The sequence below is a fragment of the Berghia stephanieae genome, chromosome 4, assembly GCF_034508935.2.
Source record: "Berghia stephanieae isolate SIO BIC M18660-M18661 chromosome 4, UCSD_Bste_1.3, whole genome shotgun sequence".
Classification (NCBI taxonomy): Eukaryota; Metazoa; Mollusca; class Gastropoda; order Nudibranchia; family Aeolidiidae; genus Berghia; species Berghia stephanieae.
The window spans coordinates 44,670,946-44,694,074 of NC_088363.1; the positions used below are offsets into that span (position 1 = coordinate 44,670,946).

The 23,129-nt window shown below is 35.2% G+C and overlaps 1 protein-coding gene across 1 annotated transcript; it reads right to left on the reverse strand.

Moving 5' to 3' along the window:
* Positions 1–5,080: 5,080 nt before the first annotated feature.
* On the reverse strand, positions 5,081–22,912 carry LOC144970648 (dehydrogenase/reductase SDR family member 4-like). The gene is made up of 11 exons (XM_078910482.1): positions 22,883–22,912; positions 22,336–22,407; positions 18,168–18,236; positions 17,622–17,799; positions 15,591–15,668; positions 14,667–14,690; positions 13,924–13,994; positions 12,430–12,481; positions 9,039–9,173; positions 7,474–7,529; positions 5,081–6,460 (listed from the first exon to the last, which is right to left on the reverse strand). The coding sequence occupies exons 3-11, from the start codon at positions 18,227–18,229 to the stop codon at positions 6,346–6,348; spliced, it is 771 nt and encodes a 256-aa protein (XP_078766608.1). The 5' UTR covers positions 18,230–18,236; positions 22,336–22,407; positions 22,883–22,912; the 3' UTR covers positions 5,081–6,345.
* Between the last annotated feature and the right edge of the window lie 217 nt (positions 22,913–23,129).

Here is a 23,129-nt window from a genome sequence, read left to right on the forward strand (position 1 = left end):
CCTTTCACTTTGAACTTTGAAGTGAAGGGTTACAGGTGACAGGCCAGAGTTCACATAAAGGTACAACTCAATCAAGGCTGATTACTCTTGTTATTATCACCGAGTTATACAATATACAAAATACAATATTCAAGTTCTTTCCCTCCTTTAAAATTGGCATCCCGGGTGAAGGAACTTTTGTTCAGGGAAATCTCCTCTTCGTTTCCTCCACATCCTTTTTCTTCTTATTATTACATTGAAGAAGAGGCATAAAGGCGACGTGCACTTATTTGCAGGACTGATAACCCAATTCCTTATGGGCTCATTGTTGCAATGGCAATTTCAAAAAATGACAAAAATAGTGTCCATTACAACTTACCACCCAGCGTCGTCCTCATTGATGTTGGCTGCCCACACTCTGCGATGACAAAAGTCTGCCCATTCCCTTGGTCTATATAACTCTCGTCCATTCTATGATTATTTTTTTTTATATATATAACTAGGCCCAGGTCTTTCCATTCTTCGTTTGCCCTCCATTTCCCCTTGTACCACATCTTTCATTAGGGTGCATGGGGTTCGGCATAATAATATAATTTATAATTTTTTTCATATTTTGTTGTTGTTAAATTGAATTCGTATCACGTTTCCTTCACACTTGTCTCACTGTAATATGTTTTGTTTTATATCACTGTAAAGCGCTTAGAGCCTGTGACCACGGGGTAAAGCGCTATATAAATGCCATTTATTATTATTATTATTATAATGATCGAAAAAACCGAGTTTTTTTTTTACTATTTATTACATAAGCTCTGGCACGATCTCCAGCTCTTCCAGTATGCTGGTATTTGTTCTTTCTCCAGCTTATCTTCATCATCCTTCTGTAAAACCACATTTCAGCCGAGTTTATACGTTTCAATGTTAAATAGGCATTAAGAGGGTTCGGATGTCAAACCTGCATAATATATGTATGTTTACGTCGCCTAGGCAACCAGCTATACACAAGGGCAGTAACTGGAAAAATATCTTTGATGAAATTTATCAGGGTCACTTCCCTTGACAAAGTGAACCGCAGTTTTTTTTTACCAACAAACAAACAAAACAAAAAAGCTTTACCTTTACAGTTATGCAAAATACATGAATGCAGAGGAACCAGTCAACGTTTTCCTTACACTCTTGTTCCAAATAGTTTATTAATTTTTAAAAAAAATTCTTCATGTTATTCATGATAACCGTCACACGCCCTGTTGAGTACCCTGAACAGTCTATAAACTTTTACAGCTACGCATAAATTTGTTGGTGCGAACACAATAGGCGAGTTTTTCCCTCTTAACTCAATGTAGTAGTATCAACACGATATGGCATATGAATGAGGTTGATCTATATTACTTTTCCATGTGCGCGAGGTCATTGGTCACATTGTAACATGTGCTCAAAATGACCCACATAGTGAAAAGTGTTCTCAGTTTGAGAAATATCCAACGTTACAATTGGTCATTTTGCTCAGCATGACTCATGGTTATGTTTACAACCTTCAAAAACAACGTAGCGTGTTTAGATTGAGAAATGTCCAATCGTTGTACAGCAACAAATCATGTGATCGATGACTATGTTGGACGAAAACATGAATATAGATCGCTCCCATTAACATTAGCATGCATTGAAGTGACTGGAAATAAGAATAGTACAAGTGTATTTGGAGCATTTCTTGTGAATTGTATTCAAATCAACTTAATCATAAAAAATCAATAAGGGTTTTACGGCGCTTGCAACACATTTAGGTCATATCAGCGCCAGTAAAAAGGAAGAAAATGGGATAGTAAAAAGTTCTAGAATTACAATTAAAGCACACAAGAAAGGGTAAGACGAAGGGGAATTGTACAAATAAGAAATTGGTGTAGATTCCAAGAGCATACCATCAATGTACTTAGTTTGAGATCACCTAAAAGTCTCATCCCGATACGAACACATGCCCCTACTAAGAGGAATACACTCAAATGCTTACATTATAAATTCAAATTAACAAATATAATAATACATAACAGAGAGATGATTTACAAGGGAAAAAATATAATCTCCCAAAACTATAACTATATTCGACTGTTTTCTTCCAAGCCAAGGTCTCCGGTCGAGTCAGTATAAAACTAAGTACAGTGGAAACCTGATAAAACAGGGGTGGTGGGACCAGAGCAAAAGTCCTGTTTTAGCCGATCCCTGTTACATCAGAAATACGAGGGAAATAAGCACATAATTGACTTTTTCAAGTGATCTAATACATCGATTACTATACCTCCCTGGGTGTGATGAAAGTGTGAACTTGGTCGATCAACTTGGTCACCAATCCATCCACCTATCAATCTATTATACTTCTTCTACTACTACTACTACTACTACTACTACTACTACTACTTACTACTACTCCTACTACTACTACGACTACTACTACAACTACAACTATTACTATTATTATTACTACAACTTCTACTTTCACGACTTCTATTACTACCATTACTATGACGACGACTAAAACGGAGAGAGAGAGAGAGAGAGAGAGAGAGAGAGAGAGAGAGAGAGAGAGAGAGAGAGAGAGAGAGAGAGAGAGAGAGGGGGGGGGGGGTCGGTTCTTCTCTTGCCCTCTCGCCATACATGACATAGACTTGTCTACTTTGTTAGATCAAAGGGATGGATCCGCAATTTTGCATGTTCTTCACATTTCACACATAGTATCTACTAATACTAGGTACGTGTCATCATCAGTTAGAGAGACTGGTCAGCAAGTTCAAAGAGGCGAGTTTCACTCTTTGTGAAAAGGCATTGTCCCTGTTATAGCCGATTTGGTTCAAGTGAGGCCATGCTATAACCGATAATTTTTAATAGAGACAAAGAGAGGTATAAAAAACGGGGATTTGAAAAATCCCTGTTATACACGATCCCTGTTATAACCGGGCTTGTTATAAATGGTTTCCACTGTAATCTCATTCCAAGACAAAGAGAGAAAGCAATTGGAAAACATGAAAAGGGGTATAGAAGACACAGTACGTACCTCCCTGCCCACTATGGGAGGTCAGGAACCCCACCTAGGATGAAACAGAGTGCCATCCGTGTTGTTCCAAAGCTTGTGTGACACTCCAAACCTAGATCTCTGGGTCTAAAGATCTTTGTCGGGTTTTTTTTTTGTTTTTGTTTTTCAAAATTTAAAGAGTTTTCGAAGAGGATATGAAATTGTTAAAGAGAAAAACGACAAGAAGAAGCATTTGACGTATGCCTGCTAAATAAAAGGGATTATAGGAACTAGGAACTGGTTTTTAACGATATATCTATACAATCAAACAAATGAAAAGAAAAAGAAACAAACATATGAATAATATTAAAACCTAGTCTGATTAAAAATTCCACGAGTTTTTCAAAATTCCAATTGTTGTCCATGTATTAATTTTTTTAAACCAATTTCCAATTTTTACCAAAATTCCCAGAGGTATACTAATCTCTTACATTCTAATTCATCTCCAAAACCAAACATTAATTTGAAGATACTCTAAACCGGGTGGGTGAATGATGTGTAATGTATGATGATGTACAGAGATGGAGGCTTCTTGTTGGCAGCTTATATATTATATTGATGCTATGCATTTAAGTTAAATGCAACATCTGCCAGCCGGATGTAACCTACCAAAATACAAAACTATGCTTAACCGTAAACGTTTGTAATCTGGTTGGTATAATTTATTGACAACTAATCATTAAATTGACTGTCTAAAAACAATAACTAAGAGCTGAGTGACGTCAGTTCCGCCCCTTCTATATCCTCTGTGGTTGAAGGGGATTAAAGATTTACAAAGGCCTTGCTCATTGTAGGAAAATATAACAAATATTTATTCATACACCAGAGGCATTGCTTATTTGTAGTAAAATATAATAAATATTTATTCATACATCAGAGGCAATAAATTTGCAGGTTAATAACCGTCAATGTCTTCCCCCCCCCCCTCTCTCTCTCTCTCTCTCTCTCTCTCTCTCTCTCTCTCTCTCTCTCTCTCTCTCTCTCTCTCTCTCTCTCTCTCTCTCTCAATCAATCAACCTATATAAAAAATGAAGAGAAAAGTAAAAAATAAAATAATAATAATAATAATAATAATAATAATAATAATAATAATAATAATAATAATAATAATAATAATAATAATACAAAGCTAAAAACCTGGAGATGCAGTAAATCTAGATTATGAAAGGTGCACCATGGTCAGACAAAATGCCAGTCATTTGGCGTTGCATAGCTTCAAACAAATTACATAGTAGTGTGGAATAAATAAATAATATTTAACACTTAGTATAAACTCTTCAAGAGTTTTATCCATAACACTATCATATGCTGAAAAAAAAAATCCGGCCACAAAACGAGCCCTTTAATAATGAGCCAATTAAAAGAGCTCTCGCCTTGTCAAAAACTCGCAAACCTGGGACTTCCTTGAACACTCGCTTGAAGTCGCTGGTTTGAGTTCTTTTTTGACAAGATGGGGGCCATTTTAATCAATTAATATTTGAAGGACCAGTTTTCTGACCGAAATTTATAAACTGTGTTTATTCAGAGTAAAGCAGAACAAACAATACATCACAGGCTGCCTGTCATCAACATCTAAATAAGAATAAAAAAGGAACAAACAAAAAAGTGAAAACCCAGAAAAAAACCTCTGACAAACTCGTCACACATTGTATACAACGACGCCAGCAGGATTATAGGGTCAATACCTATTATATCTAAGGTCTCGTTAAATGCAAAAAGTCATTTCATTTCTGATGTTGATTTGCTGGACAAACCTCCTCAACCCCCCGCCCCCTCCCCCAACACACACACACACAATGTTGTGATATTATCAAAGTAACAACAACACAAAAAAGTGTGAAAAACAAGAACAGGCTGATAATAAAGCATTTTGAATGGCCGCTAATTGAACATCAATGCTTTCACCATTTATCATTGTGGCAGTTATTAACTGGTTGTAACAATAACATTAAATGGTTTAGTGAGTGATAGCTATGAAAAAGTTTTAGTACTACGAAAATAGCAGTGATCAAATGGTACTTGTAATAAATAATCCAAGAATACTCTCTTTTTTAACATAACTGTTGAATTAGAATTTCACAGATGGTGATGTGAATATTTGGCAAAAGCGAATATTTTCAATGTTAACAGGCTTAGAGCCGTTATTTTGTTGTGTACTATTGGATGTGATTTGGTTTGAAAGCGATACAGTTCAATTCAATACTTGATGTATTGTTTTGCGTATCACAAACACCAAGCTGTTCTGGTGTCATGCTACAGCTCTAGCGTGCATTGAATAACATTCAACACTTTCCCATTATATCTTTGGTTTTTTAAAAGAAATTTTCCCCCATTTTTTCTCCATTAAATAAATGATGTAGATACATCTTCTCTCCTTTAAATAGTCACAAACACACTCGAAATATTTATAACAACAGCATAAAGACAAATTTCTCCATATGTATGAGAAAATGATCAGGGCTGCCAATTCAGGAGGTAAAAAATTACTGAACTTTTAAGCAAACACGTAGACCGACCCCTTTCTGAGTGCTGAACTCCAGTAAAAAAAACATGAGGTACTTGCTTTTTTCTGTTTAGCAAGTGATTGGAAAATATAATGAGGGTTTACAACATACTGAATTCCATAAAGATACGGAAAATTGGCAACCTAGAATGACATATCATTTGTAAAAATTTCATTTAAAATTGAATATTCAGAATCTGATTAACCCGTACTTTTAATACCAGATTGAAGTTCTGTTTTGTTTGTTTGTTTTTAAGGGTTTTACGGCGCATGCAACACATTTAGGTCATATTAATGCCAGTAAAAAGGAAGAAAATAGGATAGTATAAAAGTTCTAGAAGTACAATTAAAGCACCCAAGAAAAAATAAGACAAAGGGGAAAGGTACAAATAGGGAATAGGTGTATATTCCAAGAGCATACTATCACACATGGAAAAGTAATAGTTTGAGATCACCTAAAAGTCTCATCCAGACACGAGCACAGGATTCCACAGAGAGATACACTCAAATGTTTACAAATCATATATAATATGTAAACAAAGCAATACAGTGCATAAACAGATAGATGATTTACAAGACAAAAAATATCATCTCCCAAAACTCTAACTATACATTTGACTGTTTCCCTCCCATCCGGCCAGGGCCTGGACAAAACAAAGTAATCTCATTCCAAGAAAAAGACAAAGCATGTTGGAAAACAGCTATAGAGGGATAGAACACACAGTAAGTGCTTCCCTGCCCACTATGGAAGGTCAGGAAACTCTTTGTCACAATTCACATAGACATAATTATTAAGTGATAATTTCTACAAGCGACTGGTCTGCCCCCCACTCATGACAATCGTCTCCCCAGTGATAAACTTGGCGTCATCCGATGCCAGGAAAGCAACAGCACCAGCACAGTCTTCCGGAACCCCCAGCCTGAAAATATAGTGGTTATAAAAACAAAAAGAATCCACAAAATTAACAGTTTGCAATAATTCCAAATGCTCCAAACAAAACAAAAGTTTGAGTGGACATTTTGAAAACAATACATGCAGTGATTGCAGACAAAAGATAACCCAACCGATGTTTACTGATGACCCCAAATTGTGATTGGCTCATTGTTGTAATGGAAATTCTCTCAAACTACCATAAAATATTGTCCATTACAACAATGTTAAAATGAGCCTATAATTGTGTCTGGTTATCAGATCTGAAAAATTGTGCACATCGTACCCAACATGTAAAACTGGCATTAAGACAAGTCAAGGAAAAACAAAATGATGAGATTAAAATTACAAAAAGTAATGATCAAAAAGGAATAATATATATCAACTTCGAAAAAGAATAAAATATCAAACACAGAACATTTTCGGCTCAAAACCCTTCTTCAGACAATAACAAAAACAACAAAAATATGAGAATGACAATGACACAAGTAAGAGTATTCACAGGCCTGAATTCGCGATGATTGACCAAACCATAGGATACAGAGAAATGGAGGCTTTAGATTTTATGAAACCACCAAAATCTGGAATGGATGGAAGGTAAAGATGGGTTGGTGGTGTGGGTGGGGGAGAGAGAGAGAGAGAGAGAGAGAGAGAGAGAGAGAGAGAGAGAGAGAGAGAGAGAGAGAGAGAGAGAGAGAGAGAGAGAGAGAGAGAGAGAGAGAGAGAGAGAGAGAGAGAGAGAGAGCAGAGACCTAGTATGTAGAGGCAGGTATCATTCCAATGACAAGGATTGACCCAATTTCGATGATTATCCAGAACCTTGTCATTGTACAGCAACAACAATAAATCGTGTTTTCAAAGGTTGTAAAAATGTGATGAATTTCTTGTTTCATTTCCTACAATGGTTACCTTCTAATGTGCATGATGTGTTGACAGCATTTTATAAATAAAAATAAGGTCTAAGTCACCACTTTAAATTTTTAACAATTTGAGAAAACCCACCTTCTCATGGGAATTCCCTGCAGGGCAATTTCTTTGGCAGTATCACTGGTTGTCAACTGGTAACGCAAAAAAATGAACAATTTATATAAAACTTTACAACATTGTACTTTTTATGTGAGAGTGTAATAGTGCTTGTGACATTTTAATTATTAAATAATTGAACTTTTATATAGCGCAATATCCACTAAACATGCTAAAGTGCTTTACAAGGGGTCTCAGCCAACAGCAACACTTAATATGTAGGGCGAGACATGACACCAGCTAGGAGATATTACAATTTTTTGTAGACCGACAGTGCTGTTGACGGCTAGGTGCTCAATCTATACCCGAGTATGGTGAGAGAATGTTAGTAAAGAGCCTTTTCAAAGGACTCAACTATGCATTTCCCAGAATGGGACTTGAACCCAAGACCTTCCAATCCCATGGCAAGTGTCATACCACTAGACCACATAATCCCACATTTTATAGTGATATCAGCACCAGAAAAAAAAAAAGACAATGATGCACCAAATATAAAGTTTATCTGGGCTTATGAGCATCCATGAAAAAGAATAGCACTCGCTGGATTCTAGCATGCTCTGCTATACAGCACGCACGACCTGGGTGACCGAATTTTATCTATATAATACAATAAGTTGTTACCTCCCATGAGCAACAGATTTCAGCACTCTCGGGTTCTAGTACCCTTTTTGGCTTTTTCTCAGAGCATGCTAGAATCCAGTGAGCACAGGAATAATAATTTTTTTCAAAGAACTACAGAGATTCGTTGTTTCTGAAAGAAATAGCTAACACATTTCTCAGCCAATTTCAACATCAGATTGTTTTCACAGTGAATCTGATATTCCACAAGACCACATAGCCACACAAACAATGACAATGACACAAGTGAGAGTATTCACAGGTCTGAATTCGCGATGATTGACCAAACCATAGGATACAGAGAAATGGAGGCTTTAGATTTTATGAAACCACCAAAACCTGGAATGGATGGATGGAATGAGGTGGGGGAGGGGGTTTGGTGGGGGAAAAAAAAAGAACTACAGAGATTCCTTGTTTCTGAAAGAATTAGCGAAAAAATTTCTCAGCCAACATCAACATCAGATTGTTTTCACAGTGAATCTGATAGTCTGAGAAAGGCAAGTGATTATTTTTTAATCCATTCATAATTAAGAAGCCTTGTGGTATTTCTAAACTTGGTATATTTCATACAGACTTGACCATGGGGTTATCTTGGTCTCATGCAAAAAAAAAAAAAAATCAATTATTATGATTGTATACACGCAGAATCTAGAGAAAGAATATGTTTCTTTAACTTGACTTCAATTTTTCTTTTAAAAAATGGGAGAAAAGCCTATTGGTGGTAGGAGAGGGAGGGGGGGGGGGGAGGGAGAGAGAGAGAGAGAGAGAGAGAGAGAGAGAGAGAGAGAGAGAGAGAGAGAGAGAGAGAGAGAGAGAGAGAGAGAGAGAGAGAGAGAGAGAGAGAGAGAGAGAGAGAGAGAGAGGCAGGCATGCATCAGAATACTCCCATCCCACAGACAAATGTGACTCTAATAGTAAATACTTACAGCCTTGCTAAACTTGGTATCAATCAAGCCAGGAGCTATACAGTTGACCCTGATGTTGTCACTGGCCAGTTCTGGTGCCAAAGCCTTACACATCCCAATGAGGGCTGTCTTTGTCACACTGTAAACGCCAATGAACTGGGGGTAGGAGGAAAAAATACAAAACAAACTCGATAGTACAGGAAATATGTCTTAAAAGAAAGTTAAGGATAAAAGTTATATTTGATAACCAAACCTTAAACTTAAAATAAAGTTAAGCATAAAAGTTAAGATAACCAAACAATCTTAACATTTAAAGATTATCAAACAAGAGGTTATCACTATCCTATATATACCACATTGCTAATCAAAAATTAAAATGCTAATTCTAAGTGAGAACTGATGTTTCACCATTACAGCTACATGAAGTGTTATAAACAGAATGGGCCATACAATATCGTGTTTATCATATGGGGCTATGATGTGGTCTTGTGGTATAACAACCGCTTTCGGATAGGAAGGTCCTGGGTTTGAGCCTCGCTTAGCGCAGAGTTGAGTCCTTGGAAAAGGCTCTTTACTCACATTCTCTCACCATACTCAGGTGTAAAATGAGTAGCGTTGCAACTGTCATAAAAAAATAATATTGGAAAATTGCTTAACAGGCGTCATGTTTCAATCTACATGTTACATGTTGCTGTTGGTCAAGGAACCTTTGTAAAGTGCTTTGAGCACATTTAGTGGATATTGCGATATGTAAAAGCCCCATGTTTTTTGTTTTTTTTTGTTTTTCTATGGAATCCAATCAATAAAAGGTTAAAACAAATTGTAAACACTTGTCCATCATTTTCTGCAACTGTTTGGAGTGGTTTAATGTTTACAGAATACATAATTAACAATACACAACAGAGAGATGATTTACAAGGAAAAAACTATAACTATATATTTGACTGCTTCCTTCCCAGTCAAGAACTCCAGCCAGGGCTGGGATAAAAGTAAGTATCCCATCCCAAGACAAAGACAAATATATATATATAGGGGGGATAGAAGACACAGTAAGTGCCTCCCTGCCCATTTTGGGAGGTCAGGAACTCCACCCAGAGTTTTGACATCAACAGTAATACTGAAGAGTGGCTTAGTCATTCAAATTATTATGTATCTATAGGACAAAAGGAGAAAAAAAAAGGGGAAGACAGAAGTTTCTAGCGGCTAAATATAAATTTGAATAAAATCAAAATTGAATATACAGACACAATTCTCCAATCCAAACACCTCGGTTCCCAGCATTTTGTCCTGATTACAGAGACATTCAGACACATGATAGTGGAATCAGTCCCTTAAGTGTACAAATAAAGTTTAATAAAAATCCGTGCCCAGGCAACATGTCCGGATAATGGAGACATCTGGATTGTAGAGTTCCGGATTAGAGAGATGTGACAGTATGTCTAATATGGAAATTGCATTTTTGATTTAAAATATGAGATCCAATGCCTCGAAGCGATAATATGCTGGGGTGTTTTGGATTGTGGAAATTGAAAATAAGATTATGAGACCGAAATTAAGATTTTATGATTTAATGATGAGAAGAACTAAACTAAAACTAAAAATTAAATTATCTTTATTCATCCCAAGGAGGAAATTTGTCTTTAGGGTCTATTTCAAAGGGGAAACTGGAATAACCCAGGCATCAGCCGAAGTGCAGCTCCGCAAACTGCGCAAGGGTGAAATGACATGTTCAAGGCCACATAGGGCAGCAGGTAGTCGAACTTAGTACCTTGAAGCAAAGATGGTACTGTTGAGCCACACTGCCCCATAATTAGAGATATAAATAATAATGTGAAATTGAATGTAAGCTTCAATTTAATTACAAAAACAGATCAAATGAACGTTTCGGGTTTCCCCTTTATCAACAAAATGGGATGAATGAAACACCACAGATAAATGAGATGATGTGGTAGTGGCGTAGTTAAGATGATTCATCTCAGTTGGCAGAGCACTCGCTTCATGCATAAAGGGACCAAGATCAATCCCAGATGCAGTCGAGATTTTTTTCTCACCCTCCTTCCCCCCCACCCTTGTCCCCCTCAGCAGTGATTGGGTAGCTGGTTCTGTTAGATTTGATGGAAAGTACTTTGCAATAGACTAGCAACCTATCCAAAGGATAGTAAGCAATTACTATTGTCTGTTTGACCCTATAGAAACCGGGGTAAACACCGCCTTCATGGGCCTAATGTCTCTTACGGACTAAGTGAGAGAAGAATACAGTGGAATCCTGATAACACCAACACTGCTGGACCAGAAAGATTGGTTGACTTTAAGCAAGGTTGACTTTAAGCATCGTCAATGGAACACACTTTGGTAAAGAACAGAAAATTTGGGACAAACACGTGATCTGAACTTTAAGCAGAAGTTGATTTTATGCAGATTCTAAGGACACATATCGATGGTCAACTGATCAAACTTCTGAAGTCTATATACGAGCTAAGCAAAGCTTGTATGTGGACTTCAGAGTTTTGATCCCCAATCATGAAAATCGGCACTTCAGAGGTTTGATCCGCCGACTATCAATATAGGAAATTAGTAAGAATGTCCCAAAGCATTGTATTTTTGTAGAGGTGACTGCTATGCAGAATTGGCTATTGAACTATGGTTATCTTTTTAAAAAAAGACAATTTCATAAAAAAAAACCTCAAATCATTTCAACGCGCCGCCTGTAAAAAAAAAAAAAGATATAATACTAAAAAGTGCCAATTTTATTATTTTTACAACTTACAACATTATTTCAAAACTTAATTCAATAAAAATGTAATATATTTATGAAATCTACACAGTATTAAATACACAATGCCTTGACAATCTTGTGATTTTCAGTCAATATGCTTAAAGAAAAATACATAAACAGATCAAAAAGTCCCTTGATCAATGATTCAACCAGTTTCTCTACTCTTGCTTTTTCTTTCTATCCTCCTCCTCCTCCTTCTTCTTCTTCCTCCTCCTTCTCCTTCATTTTTCTTTCTTCTTCATCATGGTTACAAACAGTAGAAAACAATGACACACAAACATACAAGACGTACCGGTGAGGGAGTTAAACCACCAAGCGAGGACACTAGGATTATAGAACCACCAAAATTCAAAGCAAAAGAAAAACAAACAGGCAAACAAACAAACAAATAAACCTTGTACCTATATTTCATACCAAAACAAAAACAAATAAATGAAAGAACAGCATGATACAATTCTAGGGGTTGTAAGAATTACAAAATCATCACAGCAAAGATATCATAGTTTGTCATACAAACAAGCTGCAAAACAAATTGCCAAAAATTCAAGCAAATTTCAGGAAAGAAAAAAAAATAAACGGACAAAAGCCAGAGTCGGGGATTGCAATTTGTCAAGCATAACCCAAAAACATACTCACTTCAAAGGGTACAAATGCAGCAATGGATGACACGATAATGATTGAACCAGATCTGAAAATGTCCACATCCACAAAAAACGTACAAACATAATCGTGTGTGTATCATAAATAATTCTAGACAACATGTCTTAAATATCTCTTAAGTTCTATATGAAACATTTGAGAAAAACTTTATAAAGTTAGATGTTTAGTTTTAGAAGATGAAATGCTCTTGCATTATTTTAAGCTCCATGGAAAGGATAAGTAAGAGAGAGAGACAGGCCAAAAATTACACGGAAACAGACTCTTAAAAAGGTGAGGAATATTGTTGACATTGCTGATAGATGACAAATGGTCAAACAAGAACTACAGCCATAAACAGAGAGGAATAGAGATTGTATATAGACATTATAGATGCCTCTGTTCACAAAGTGGATAGTTTCTCTGTAAACAATGCAAAGATGGATCGAGATAGATTGAGTTCAAGGCCTGCAACACTCTTGGGTGAAAAGTGCCTACGGTAATTGAAAAGTAGAACAGTGGAGCAAAAAAAAAAAAAATGTGAGCTTTAATTAAGCATGAGATCCATTCAACAGGTTCAACTTGCCTTACAAGGGAGCCAAAGCCAAAAGGTACTTATATAATTTCTTTTCTACAGAAACAATGGTGGTTGGACCAAGTACTCATTTTACACCTGAATAATGTGAGAAAAGGTGAGTAAAACTGTCTCAAAGGACATTATGCCGCCACTTAATCTATAGTTCAAGAGAAAATTGAAAAATTCTAAAAGTTGGTTACAGTGCAGCACTACAAAATGAGCTAGGGTGAGTTGACTTGCTTTAGGCTACACAAAATGACAATTCTCTGTCAAATTACTTGCTTCTAGGTCACGCTGCTTCAGGATGTAAAATTTACAAAAAAAATATATGTAAAACTGAACAATATCAACATTAATTCTAACACTAACATCCATTTTTTTAAATGGGTGTTTTATACCAATCTGAACATGTTTGACCAGCATGTAAACAAATCCAAGGCCTTACTCAGCTTTAAATTGGATTTCACCACGGGCCACCCTGACCTGGATCTCCTCTCAATATATCAGATAGTACCATGCAAGATAACAGTGTCCTATTGAATGGTAAGCAAAACTGGGCAATTTTATTATAAACTCTGGGGGGAAAAAAGTATTTAAACGCATTCTGAGGACCAGTCAACAAAGTGTCTGACCAGCATAGAAAGTAAGCCAGTTCCAACTCAGAATTACACTAGATTTTACGTCACATTTTCCTAACCAGGATCTCCTCTAGATTTAGGGGAAAGCACCACCGCCCACTCAACCCGAAGCAAGCGGTTAGGTCCGCACTTCCACTCAAAAGAAATTGGAACCAGTTTTGGACTCTATAGCAATAAAGGACTACTTTTAAGATATAAATTTTAGTCACTTAAAGCTAATGATGACAATACACTGACAAAATCCATGTCTTTGGTCTTATAGAGAAACTGCCAATTTACCCTCTCTTTTCCAGCTCTGGGACCACCTCTTGGCACAGCATAAAGGACGATTTCACATTGATATCAAACATCTGTTGGAGGCACAAAAAGGACATTTAGCAATAAGAGGGTTAAAATTTGTCAGTTATATTCATAAAATCTAGTATCGTATCATCTAGACAAATTATTCCCCCCCCCCCCCCCTTCTTATTGCAGTGGAGTGGTAAAGATCTCAAAATTCTCTGCTACCAGCTGAGGGAGGATGGATGGGCTTCAATTATCTATATTTTAGATTGTTCTGGTTTAGACGGTTTTAATTTAAATATACTTCAATATTCCTTTAAATAAAAATAAAGTCACTACAAATATATGTGCCCATAAGATGAATAAGAAAATCCTTTAACTTAAAAAGTAAATAAAATGAGAAAAAAAAAATCATTAGTTGATTTATATGCTACCCAGGGCCAATAAATTTACTGACTGCAGCCTGTGTGCAATCCAGGATTTTGTGAACCACTGATCTTAATTCAATTTTTCATCCCTGCCCCCTCCTTGGCACTAATCATAGTGTAGTCAATATGCCAAATTTCAAAATTACAATGAAAATATATATAATACAGCATTAATGGTTTGAGCACTCTTGGCCATATATAATCTCCCTATGATTTAATAAGCATGTACGCCAAGTTGTACTGATGAGACATAATTTGTCGAAACATACTGTCAGCAGATTGCTTTCTATTGGTTTATCTATATATACTTACTTTATCAAAAGAATTTTCTGGAGTCTGAAATGATAAAACAAAAATAAACAAAAAAATACAATTTATAATTATTTAAAGACAGCTTCAGATATGCAGCAAGCATATCCATTATAGAAATTAACCAATAATACATGTCTGAAAAATATTGACGAAGACGATAAATACTGGTCATTAATATTCAAAAATTGGACCATTCGATTTACATTTGTTTTACAGACTTATTCCATAAATAAAGAAATGAATTCCCTTTATTCATCCCATAGGGGAAATTTGTCTCTACAGTCTATCCCATGGGAAAACTGGAATAACCCAGTGCAACGCCGCAAACTGAGCTAGGGTGAGGTGACTTGCTCACGGCCACACAGCGCAGCGGCAGGTGATCAGACTCGGTAACTTTCGGGTACAAAGCAAAGACTGTACCGCTGAGCCACACTGCCCCCACCATGCTGCCAACCTTAGCCCTTGTAATTGTGTACAATGGAGAGTCAAAATATATGAGGTTTTGAAAAAAAAAGAGCGTACAATCCTAAAAAAAACAAGCAAACTGATAACGAGTGCTAATTCTGATGATAAGCAGTAAGACTGTACTAGCAATATAATAATTGATATTTAACTTAATAAATAAACATATAAACTTTATAGATGATAAAAATAGTATTGACTTCCAGAATCAACATATATAAATCTGATATGACTCAGTCATGCAATATTTTATTGAACTCCAAACTTGAACTTCAAGATCATAAAACAAAGATTGGCAACATGTCTTATCACTGTTCTTATTGCCATGACACTCATTCTCAATGAAGCTAAACCCATCTTCAATTATTATGATAGGTGCAGAACAATTCTATGAAATATATTTTTAAAAAAAGATCAATGTTGTATTGTTAAAAAGATTTTTAAAGAGGATCGAAAACTTACATCGATGGTTCGACCAAAATGGGTGCTAACAGCAGCATTGGATACAACAATGTCAATACCACCAAATTTGTCCACTGTCTGAAATGACATTGCAAACATGTTAATCTTTTTATGAGAATTTAAATTTTAAAAACGGTAGAATGGTAACAAGTTCCAAGTTAAGAGTATTTCTTTTCTCAGCCTAAAATCATTAAGTAATTAGTTTGTTAACAACATTATAAATTAGCATTCTTTTACGTCTTCTTTCCTTTTGCTTTTGATGTCCAATGTCATGTGTGCCTATACTATATGGTCTTTTAGTAGGACACTCACTTTCAGATCGGAAGGTCCTGGGTTCGAGCCTCATTTGACCCATAGTTGGAAAAGGCTCTTTACTCACATTTTCTCACCATACTCAGGTGTAGAATGAGTACCTGGCTGCTAACAGCATTGTCTCTGTCAGAAAAAATTGTAATATAACCTAACATGTATCATATCTCGTTCTACATGTTTCGTGTTGCTGGTGGTCAGGGACCCTTTGTAAAGCGCTTTGAACATGTTTAGTGGGTATTGCACTCTATAAAAGCTCAAGTTTTTTGGGGTTTTTTTTCATGATTTAGTTTCTGTCATGTCCATGAGAGTCTTTGTTTAGAGGTTTTGTTCCCTTGTGCTCCACAGTTTGTTTTGAGGAGAGGTTTTCTTTGGGCCATGTGCTATTTCTTTGGGTTTCAAGCAAAAAAAAGCATGACTGAACTGAAAGTTGCTGTCAACTGTCTCTATGACCTTTTTACAGTGCAAAATCCTAGAATTCAAAATAAAGTATTTTTATTCTGTTCATCAAATCTCATATGTGGATATTGTATACTTTTAAACATAGCACATTTCCACAAATTTGCAAAACTCAAAGTTCTTCACAACGTTTCAATAAATTCCCCAGCAAGCCAAATTATATTTCTATTTCCTAAAGAATCAGTTATCTGTAAGGCATCCTTTTCAAACTAAAAATTTATGATATCCATCAATGACTATAGACAGGTACTCATTCATACCTAAGTCGAGTGGGATAATGTGAGTACAGCAGACACAACACCAGGACCAAATTTTCCACAATAACTATCACCTATCCCGTCACAGACTACACATTGCTTGACTTTTGTGACAAGGCGAGACACAGTTTCATCGAGCCACCAAGCCACATGTATCCAATGCAACAGAAAGGGTTTGAATTTTTAACGCGCAACTGTGATTTAAATTAAATACTATCTTTTGAATATACACACACAAGTTCGGACTAAAGGCCAGAGGTATGGCCTATCTCAAACTATCAAATTAATATATAAAGTGTTGCTATTGGTTCTTGGTTGTATATTTTTACATTTTTGTGCATTTGCATATTATATTTATCTGTATACATTGTCGCCATAGATTCTCAACTTTGTGTGTTTATACATTTTCATGCATGCCACGTCTGTAAATAAATTTCCAATTTCCTGGATGAATAAAGTATATCTTATCTTATCTTATAGCACATTTTAATGACCTCTACTATTTTGTAAATGTGCCATGAGGTTTTCAGATGAAAGTTGCTATTATATAAGTTTAATCCCATTTACCATTCGTCAATATCATATCATATAATACAAGTAATAGGGCTTTAAAATGGATCAAGTGTTCCCTAAATGCCTATATTGGACATTTCACATTGCATTTTCTTTATGATAAAATATTGAAAAGCATAGAAGAAGATTAAAAATAAAAACAAACAAAACAATCCCATTCTTGTGATTGACATATTATGAATACTCAGTCATATATGAATTTTAAAGCAAACAGTTCCCTATCAAAGGCATATTAAAATTCATTAAAATCTTTAGCAATTTCAGTTTTAAATTTCAGACTGTTCCATGTTTTAGCAGTACGGAATATAAATGTATTCTCTTTCTAATTGAAACTGAGTATCTTGAAATAAATAATTTGAAAACATCTCCATGCGTAATTGTATCTGGAGGATAATGAATAGTACAATCTCATAATACAAAAACTTCCACTCACCTCCTTCAGTAGAGACAACCTATCTGATTTTTTCCCGACGTGACAAACCATCCCCTCTACGTTCATCTTTTCCTCCCTGAGAGTTTTCAAAGCAATATCCACATTGGCCTGTTTGCGACTGCTAATCATTACTTTGGCTCCCTCTTGTCCTAAACGTCTGGCAATAGCATATCCGATACTGTGAAGAACCAAGAAAATAGTAAGAAATATCAACGTACATAAATCCACATAACAAGAACGTGAACAGATATAATATTCAAAAGTAAGACTGAATTTCTTTCATATCATAATTTTCATTATTAATTTGGCTTGCCATTTCCTCTAAGAGAGCATGTGTGTCAGACTTTACCATTTTACTCTCTTTGTTAAAGTGAATACTAAGCCCCTTGACACTCTAGATTGCGAAGAAGGGAATTAAACGCCAATACATTTCTTGTTACTCGTCTTGTTAAACTGTTATGCACTCCATATTATTACATTACGAAATAATATATTAGAATAAAATCCAACCCAGTGTATACAGGATTAATGAAGCTACATACTAACCCTTCTGTTGATGCTGTGACCAAGGCTACCTTTCCAGTCAAACGTGAACATGAAGACGCCATTGTCAGTCTGGTTATAAATGTGGGCATCAGAAAGACATTAAAAAGAATTAATGTCAAACTAAATTTTAAAATATAAGAACAGAACATGTTATTCTTACACATAAAATAGTTATATTCAAGACAATAATACAATTCCAAAAACTTCTATGTTCATCTGTAAGCACATTTCCAGGTCTTCATTGTGCACCACTCAAAGCAGGATTCGAACCCAGGACCTTTCAATCCAAAGGCGAGTGTCATATCATAAGACCACATAGCCGCATAATTTATCTCCACTTCACCCTTCCTCACACCACCCTCATAGGGTTGCATGAGCAAAATTTCTTCCTAGTTATCCATTAGGAAGATGACTCATACTCGTTCAATATCAATCACTACTTCCATAGTGGGCAGGGAGGTACTTGCTGTGTCTTCTATCCCCTATATCTGTTTTCCAACTTGCTTTCTGTCTTTGTCTTGGAAAGAGATTACTTGGTTTTGTCCTGGCCTGAGTCCTAGCTGGGAGGGAAACAGTCAAATGCATAGTTATTGTTTTGGGAGATGATGTTTTTTTTCCTTGTAAATCATCTCTCTGTTATGTATTATTATGTTTGTTATTTTTAATGTATAATGTAAGCTTTGAGTGTATTCCTCTTTGTTGGATTTTGTGCTTGTGTCCAAATGAGACTTATAGGTGATCTCAAACTAAGTACATTGATGGTTTGCTCTTGGAATCTGCATCTGATCCCTATTTGTTCCCAGTTCCCCTTTGTCTTCCTTTCTCTTGGGTGCTTTAATTGTAATTCTAGAACTTTTTACTATTCCATTTTCTTCCTTTTTACTGGCGCTGATATAACCTAAATGTGTTGCAAGCGCCGTAAAACCCTTAAAAACAAACAAAACAAACAATCACTACTTGTAGTCTACTATAGCTGAATACATTCATTCCCACACAAGTTTTGCAATCGTTGTCACCGACTTGTATTTATTTGAGTTGCATATCTGATAAACCAAATTAACTTGTTATAGTTATGGTCTCATTGTTGTAATGGAAATTCTCTCAAACCAAGGCAAAATATTGTCCATTGCATCACTGCTAAATCAAGTTCATTATTGCGATCCGTTTTATCAAACCTTTAAATATGTGAATGTGTATGTCAGTTGTCGCCCATCTCATCAAAATAATTCAGTTTTGTTACAAGAAGAGGCACTTTCTAGAGTGATGCGACCAAAAAGTCAACTGAACTTACTTTAACTCCAGGGTCAATTCCGTATAAATGATTTTTAAAATTACAAAACTTCGAATGGATATCTATGTAAAAGATATCATCTTTCAAAATATCACAGTCTGACGTAGACATTTGCTGTGAAAATCCGTTTGTTGCTCTTTAACAGAAAAGTCTTTTTGAGGCACATCTTATACTATCAACTCTCAATCGACTATCGAGTGTTTGTTATTCAAGTGAATCACTTGAGTGAAGTGCAATTTCTAATATTGGAACAAAAATCAAAATCAGGCAATATACAAAGTAAGATTGTTTTAGGTAGGGGATTTCATATATAAATGATTTATATTCCTTCTCCTTCAAGGCGAAAAAAAAAAAATGAAGATGGCAATAATAGTACGCTGTGATTATCCCCAGACACCTGTCTGGGATTAATAAAATTCGTTATCCCCAGACACCTGCACATAGAAATAGGGAAAGTTAATAAAATATCTATAAAAACATAAAAAATTAAACAACATTAAAATCAGTTGTTACTACATATACACAATATGCGTCGACTTCGAAGTGGGTGTCATGGCCGAATGGCTTAGTCGTCTGCCCTGGAAGTTTGACCAGATCAACGTTGTGGGTTCGAATCCTGGTAACGTCACTTTTTTTTTTTTTTAAATTCCGTCTTCTTTTTACAGAACGTTGAAAAGGATAAATGTCCCATCTCTCTCTCTCTCTCTCTCTCTCTCTCTCTCTCTCTCTCTCTCGTTTTTTTTTTTTAGTTTCTAGCAGATATATTCATCCCCACTTCAATCTCAAATAGTGTCTAAAAAGAATAAATAATTAAAAAGCAAACAAACAGAAATATTCAGAGAGCGACCAAATGGTCAGATAGAGGAGAAAAAAAGAACAATAATTGTTTTAAAAATAAAAACAATTTAAGAAATTCATGCTCAGAAATGGAACATTTACATAAAGGTTTAGCATAGAAAAACTCTAGGTTTAGGTCAAAATATAAAAAAAAAGATAAAGAGAGATTTCCCATAATAATAATAATAATAATAATAATAATAATAATAATAATAATAATAATAATAACAATTATAATGATAATAGTAATAATATTAATAATAATAAGAAGAAAAATAAAAATAATAGTAATAGTATGATAATAAGAGTATTAATAATAAAAATAATATTATTATTGATAATAATATAATAATGATTATGATGGTAATACTAATAATAATAACAATTATTACAATTATTAATATTATTAATATTATTATTATTATTATTATTATTATTATTATTATTATTATTATTATTATTATTATTATCAATATTATCACTTGACCAAAAACAAAAAACAATAATAGATCTAGAGCAAATTAAATAATGAAATAATATTATCGGAGAAATAAAAAATCAACTGATTAAAAAGACTCTTGCTCGGAACTCGGAACAAAAGTGAAAACAATGAACGAGCATCAATTGGGAAGACAGAAAGAAAAAGTTTAAAAAAAAAAAAGTGTGTGTGGGGGGGGGGGGGGGGGGCAGTCGCGACTGGTTCGAATCTGTGCAGCTAAAAGGAGTAAAATGAAAGGTGGCCTAACCCACTGAGCTGTCTATCCACACCGCTATCGGAATATCTTAAATTCATATATGAGCTAAACATATTTCCTTGTTTTGGTAGTTATTTTCATCTCTGATTCGAATAAAAAATATGTTGTTGGATCTAGTTTTGTGGACGTGTGATACTAAATTGTATTGCCTTGTGCGAAGAAGACAGGAAAATAACAGGTGTCAGTTTTGGGCTTTGGGGCGAACAACACCATGGCCTAGGAATTCGTCCGCGAAATAAAAAATAATTCCCGGTCATCCCCAAAATTGTGGCCAGAATGAGCAAATTATAGAAACATGAGATGATCAATAAAGTTAACAGGTAGGTAGGTAGTGAAAATTTAAATGGTTGGTGGACTATGAACAGATTTGATGATTAACAACTTTCTTCCTGGTTGAAAATAAAAAGTCGAATTGCCAGTTTGACGTTTTCAGATCAAAGTAACAAAAGAAATTTCATTGATCCATTTGCTTTAAAACAATTTTTTTTAAAGAGCTGGATTTGACATTTGATCACTATTTACTTTCATCTTGTGTTAAATATCACTTGATATATTAACTGTTTTGGGACACAACCACTAGTATTTTTTCTAGAATATTTGGTATTTTTCACGCCTAGTTTGGCATTTTGCATAAAATCTTTCTGCCCACTTGCTACATGCGTCTGGGGATAACCAATTTTCTTTATCCCCAGACACCTGTCTGGGGATAACGAATTTTCATTCCAGACAGGCGTCTGGGAATAATGACAGCCATAATAGTAATAGATGGTGAAAAGAAAAACATTATAATGACATCACTTTCTGGGCCTGTTGGATGTTTACTTTTAACTGATGATATGATTTAGTTTTAAATTAAATCTCTTTTTTTTACTTCCTTAGAAGGACACATCGTTAATGTTGTCATCCTTTTAGACTTTTAGTTTGAGGACCAGTTGGCAGACAAGTGGAGGAGAAACATTCATTGCGCTGACTGCTGACGGCTAAATTGAAAATTTCCAACTTTTTCCGGTGAATGATTTTGCGATGCATGTACCTGATGAACAAGTTGTAATACTTGCCTTTTAACGACGTGTACATTTATGTAGGTCTGACATCCGAACCCACTTATGGGCCTAAGTTTAACATTGTTGTGAAACTTGAAATGTATTTTGTCATTTTTTTAGATTTCCATAACAACAATGAGTCAATGAGCCCATAACTATAAACATAAGTAAGGAATTGGGTCTATCAGACAGTGCGTTAACACTACATGTATACATTATATAAAAAACTAAAAAACACTTACTTGTATTTGCTTTCTGTTTTGCTTTACGTGTTTTGATTTGCAAGAGGAGTGACGATTGTCGTCGATTGTCGAGAGACGGACCAGGGTTGCCAGATTATTTTTCAACAAAATGCCAGGGGAAGACTCAAAAAATGCCAAAACACTAAAAAAAATGCCAAAGTCTGTTGACTCCCACCCCCACTAAGAAAACTACTCACTTTTGATAGACAATTTACTATCCTATCCTGGTGGCTTGCGTGTTTTCTTTTCTTTTTTTTTTTTTGAATTATACTAAATTTCCTGTTGGGGTAATTTTTTTACCTACTGACTACTAAGTGGAGTGCTAAACCACTACACCACGGTTGGATTTTAAGAATGAAAAAGAAATACATTAACATGACGCGTTTAGAAATAATTAAGAAAAGGTGTCATTTGAAGTATAATATACAAGAAAAGAAAATGCCAAATGAAAATGCCAAATGCCAAATGATTTTTTAAAATGCCAAACGGTTTTTAAAAATGCCAGATTTTTGGAATCTGGCATTTAAAATGCCAAACTGGCAACCCTGAGACGGACTGACCGAAGTCCTCCTTTCACTTTGAAGTGAAGGGTTACAGGTGACAGGTCAGAGTTCACATATTACTCTTGTTATGCAAGTTCTTTCCCTTTTCTTTAAAATTGGCACCTCGAATGAAGGCACTAATAATTTGTTCAGGGCAAATAAACTACTTGTTAAGTGACTCATCATCATCATCATTTACAACAATAGCAACACATCATCATCATCATCATCCTTCTCCTTCTTTTCCTCCCC

Coding starts and splice junctions, on each gene's coding strand:
- LOC144970648 (XM_078910482.1), bottom strand. CDS start 18,229: ATGGCGTCTTCATGTTCACGTTTGACTGGAAAGGTAGCCTTGGTCACA. Junction 13,995..14,666: donor CAGAAAATTCTTTTGATAAA/GTAAGTATATAT, acceptor TGCCTCCAACAG/ATGTTTGATATCAATGTGAA. Junction 6,461..7,473: donor CAGGGAATTCCCATGAGAAG/GTGGGTTTTCTC, acceptor CTATATTTTCAG/GCTGGGGGTTCCGGAAGACT.